Consider the following 4,917-nt stretch of genomic DNA (forward strand, 5'->3'; position numbering starts at 1 on the left):
TCTCCCACGCGGGTGCAGGTTCCCAAAGCTTTGGGCTGTCCTCGACTGCTTTCCCAGGCCACAGGCAGGGAGCTGGAAGGGAAGCGGGGCTGCCGGGATTAGAACCGGCGCCCATATGGGATCCCGGGCATGCAAGGCGAGGACCTTTAACCACTTGCGCCACCGCGCCGGGCCCATGTGGTATTTTTTTTTAAGATACAGTTTTAATGCCAACACAACTCACGATTTTACTTTTAAAATAAGCTGGTATGGGCCTGTCTTAGGTTGTAGACTCAAGGCACACGATCCGTCATAGGGAGGCTGCGTAGCTTGACGTAGTCCCTGTCTTAGACCGATAATTGTCTGGGTCTATCTTACCCGTCATGGGCTACAACCACGGCGGTTGTAAAGAGCAATGTCTCGACAAGGCAGTTATAAGAGTGACTACCCTCTCGCGTGCAATGGACAAGTCCTGCGAGGTGCAAGGGCTAGTCAGGTACATCATGCTCGAACTCAGTGCAATGCCATAATGGCCTGAGGTGCAGGAGCCATGATGTCCATGCTCTTAACTAAGCCTGTTGAAGCATGCTCAACCATACCATTGTTTTTGCATATCTTGTGGGACAGAAAAGGTAGTTACTGATTCCCGTCTCAGAAGTAAAGCCAGTGGTTGGTTTTTGCTTTCCAATGGCCCCACACTCAGACCTTCCCACAGCTAAACCAGAAGGGGAAGTGGGCACAGTGTGCGGTACACACACGCACACACACACACTCGACCACTCTCCCTCCCCCTGCACTCACCACTCACCAGCATAAAGGAATCCAGCTCCATCACCCAGATAGGTGCACGACCTTATCAAGTGCATTGCCAGTTACCTTTAAATTATAAATCTAAACCAAACCTGGCAATTAAAAAAAGAATAAATCTGGGAGCACACACAATGGCTGGTAAAACTCCTACAACGACTTCTGGGAGAGGGTTTCTCTCTCCTTGGGCCAAGGGACCCACAACCTTTTAATAATACAAGAACCCAAACCGGATTTATCTATGCAAAGTGAAGGCAGGAAAGTGGGCAGCCACGAAATTTATAAAAGCTCTTCTTCCATCTCAACCCCTGGGAAACCAAAATTATAATGAGTTAAAAAAGCAAAACATGAAAACTGCAACATGCTGTCCAACAAAAAAGGGGCAAACCACTAAACGCATGAACCCTAGACACAAGCGCAGCACTACCACCCTGTCTGGCTGCGTGCTGGAGGCCCCAGCTCCTGGTCCTGACCCTGGTGCCAGTGCGCCGCCCAGCTGGGCACTTCCCAGTAGGACGTCTGGGGCAGGCACAGGTGGGCGCCATCAGGAGACACTTGGAGCGAGGGGCAGAACTTCAAGGGCACTCCGCGCAGTGCCTTCTGCCATGTCCTCGCCCCTCCTGCGTCCACAGGGATCCTCGCCCCAGTCCACAGGGTCCGGCTCTAATGGAGCACAGTGATGCTCAGATAAAGTATGTACAGGGCTGGGAGGTAGATGTTTTCCAAGACTTGGGGTAAGACTACTAAGTTACTAAGAAAGGGGTGGTCATTGTAATGGGTCACAATGAAGGAGTTGGGGAGAGGTAGGGAGTTTGGGATCAAACTGTGGGGAGCTGGGCAGGGACTGTGGGAGAATGGGATAACAAAGCCAAGCCAGAGACAAGGGACACCAGAAATGGGGGATCTTGGGCACATCCTGCATAAGGCTTTCAGGTTGCCAGAGCAATGAGTGGCAAGGGTAAGGTTGCCAGGAAACTAAGATAGGGTCATGAGAGCAGCAGTCTTCACTCATGACCGCTGGCATGGTGATGGGATAAGGCAGAGAGAGGGTCACGAGTGGGAGCAGCTGTCTAGGCCAGCAGCGGTGGGGTGGGAGCAAGCCGAGGGGCAGAGCTGAGGCGCGGGCAAGGACGGGTGAGGGCTCCGAGGGCGACAGACTCACTCCAGCACCAGCGCTGCAGATTCACGGGGAGGGCTGCAGGCCCGGCAAACTGCAGCTCCTGCACTGCGCTCCTTGCTCCCGGTGCCGACTCACCTAGGGGAGCAGGCACAACGGCAGGGAGCACTTTCGGCCGCGGTGCTCCTCGGCTCCCAACTGCCGCCCTCGGCACCTAACGGCCCAAGGAACCCGAGCCGCCAACGGCTCTCCCTGCGCCAACTCCTGGAAGTAGGTGAGCGGAACCCGGGCGCGAGACCTGGGGATTTGGCCAAGGCGCCCTTCCTCGCTCAGGTCAACCCTCGCGCGCTGGGTCCATAGAAGGATCCCGGGAGAGGAAGCTCGAGGCCGCGTGCCCTCCCCTCCCCTCTGGCTGCAGGAAAAGTGGCCGCGGGCGCCGGTGCTGGCGCAGCCCTGGCAGGCATCGGGCATCGCCACCCTCCGGGTGACTGAGGATCCAGCCGGCCCCAGAGACGCTCTGCTGCCAGCTCTGCGCCCTGGGAGACTCGGACGGGGTCGGCATTTCCGACATCACTCACAAGGGCGGTGCGACCGTCAGCTGAAGGAGGAGAAGCGGCAGCCCCAACATTGCGTAGATGGCACCGAGGGCAAACGAGGGCAGCAACCTGAAGCCAGAGCCCGGTCTCTCGCAGACGCTCGGGCAGGGTCAGCACCAAAGGTTCCCGGTTGCGCCCCCGAGTCTCACGTCCCCAAGCCAGCTGGCACAGTCCCGGACGTCTGCGCTGGGAGCGCCCCTGGTGGCGGCGGGTCCTGGTGGAGTCGTCCCTGATTTCATGGTAATTCCTACCAAATAGAGTGAGTGAATGATCAAACATGGACAGAAAGGATACTGAGGCTCTAGAGGAAGTGGACACACTTTTAAGTAAGTAGCCATAAGAAGCATTCTGCCCCTTTCCTAGCTGGCTCTGGTGAGAGGAAGAGCATCTCTTGGATTTCAACTCAAGAGGAGGCAGAGTTCTGGCTACCAGATTCCGACTAGCCATTCTGAATACTCCAAGAAGCCAGGCCTTGTGACTTCCTTGGGAAGCTTTGCCTCCTTCCCCCCACTACAATGGTCTGCTAGTGTCCTGGGGCCACCTGGGCTTGTGATCCTCAGCCTGCCTTGCGGATAGAGGGGATCTGGTGGGAACAGCTGTCTTTCCTGCAGGAGAAGGGCAGCAGTGACTGTGAGAAAAAGGTGCCCAAGTTCAGAGCAGCAGAGACCAACAAAGGCTGTGTAATGAAGATGTCATCAGTAAAGGGCGGGGCAGAAGGCAAGGTTACTAAGGAACAGGTGCCAAGGGACTCTCATATGCTTCACACCTTTGAATAAGGTGGATTGCTTTTCCCTTGGTAGTTTGATCTACTGCTTACAAAAAACCCTGACCCCTCCCCGCCCGCTACCAAAATGAGCCTTTGGCTTATACTGCTGTTGCAGTTAGTACAGGCAACACCTCCTCAGGAGTGGGACCAGAACTTGGTCCAGCTGACTCCTGAGGCCTGGTCTACCCAATCTATGGGTAGACTAGATGAGTTGCTCAGTGCGCTGACAACTGAAACAGACCCCAGTGGCTTTGATGACCTGGGGTCTACAAATGTTCTAGATGACAATGTCGTCTATCCTGGTGGCTTCCCGATGGAATTAGAGGAACACCCAGGTGAGCTCCTGGAGCCCTTTGATGGGGCAGAACCATCTGAACTTCAGCCAGAGGACATACCTCAAAGCCCCGAGACTCTTGAGGAGGGCCAGCCTTCGTTGCTCCAAAAAGAAGGCCTAGCCCAGGTTCCACAGCCTCTCAAGGAGACTACACCTTCTCCAATGCTGCAGGGGTCTCCAATTCAGATCTCTGCTGCTGAAGAAGCTGTCCGGCAGCTTGTTCAAAACGAGATCAGTGTTCCACGTCCACCGCTGCAATCTACTTTGCCAAGCATCACAGGGAGGCCAGCGGATGTGATGCTCACAATTACGCTACAGCCAGGTGGTGAAGTTCAAAGTACTCTGGGCCAGCTGCAGGCCCCAGTTCAGCCTGCAGGGATCTCGCAAGGGGAATCCCCTCCCTCAATCCCACAAGAGGCTCCAGCTCAGACTCCAGGCCCTTCTGTAGACCTAGAGCCTTTCCCGAGTAATCAAGAGGAGTCTGCTCAGTATGCTGAGCCTTCAGTGGAGGTGGAACCTCTAGGCCAGCAGGTGGCCCCAATTCCTCCCGCTCCAGGCCCATCTGTGGGAACAGAATCTCTTCCAGGCCACCAGGTGACCCCAGCTCAGAGTGCACGTCCTTCTGTGGAGGTCACATCTCCTCCCACCCAGCTGGAACAGCCAACTCAGGATGCTGAGCCTTCGTTGGAGGCAGAACCTTCTCCAGGCCAGCAGGAACAGTTTGCTCAGCCATCCGAGTCCATTGGACCTGCTGAATCTCCTAAAGGCCAGCCTGGGGAGGACACAGTTCAGCCTCCAGAGCACCAGGAGGAAATATTCGTAGCTTCAGCTCACCACCACTGGCAACAACACATGGACTTACCCAGTATGCCTGCTAAACCTGCACGTTTGCAGAGTACAATGCAAGCAGATACAGAAGATGGCTTGCCAATAAGGCACAATGCTGAAGCTCAGCCTGAGGCCCCAGCTGCGCCTCCAGAAGCTTTTGAAGAGGTTGAGTCTATTTCTTCATCAGAAATACCTCAGGAAGAGGAACCCTCATCTGAGGAAATCAGACTGTCTCCAGCCCAGCAGGAAGCTCCAGCTCCGGTGTCAGAGACCGAAGAAGTGAAATCTCCACCTGCAGAGTCTCATGAGGCGACAGTTCCTCCTGAAGGTCAGTCTCCAACATTGCCGAGTGTGTCTGTTAACCCTGCAGAGACCATGACCGAGGCTATAACTTTCAAGCCAACAGGAAGTTGCAGCTCAGGCCTCGGGGAACAATGAGCTGGACCTGACACTCCTGAAAGGAGGTGACCACTCAACAGTTTCCACAAGT

The 4,917-nt window shown here is 55.3% G+C and overlaps 1 protein-coding gene across 1 annotated transcript; it reads left to right on the forward strand.

Annotated features, from left to right (window-relative positions):
- The first annotated feature begins 2,723 nt into the window (after positions 1 to 2,723).
- LOC121166623 (leucine-rich repeat-containing protein 37A-like) lies at positions 2,724 to 4,865 on the forward strand. Its single transcript, XM_040995835.1, has one exon. The coding sequence runs from the start codon at positions 3,351 to 3,353 to the stop codon at positions 4,863 to 4,865; it is 1,515 nt and encodes a 504-aa protein (XP_040851769.1). The 5' UTR covers positions 2,724 to 3,350.
- The last annotated feature ends 52 nt before the right edge of the window (positions 4,866 to 4,917 follow it).

This window comes from Ochotona curzoniae, unplaced genomic scaffold (genome assembly GCF_017591425.1).
Source record: "Ochotona curzoniae isolate NIBS_2020 unplaced genomic scaffold, NIBS_Ocur_1.0 patch180, whole genome shotgun sequence".
In the NCBI taxonomy this organism is placed as follows: domain Eukaryota; kingdom Metazoa; phylum Chordata; class Mammalia; order Lagomorpha; family Ochotonidae; genus Ochotona; species Ochotona curzoniae.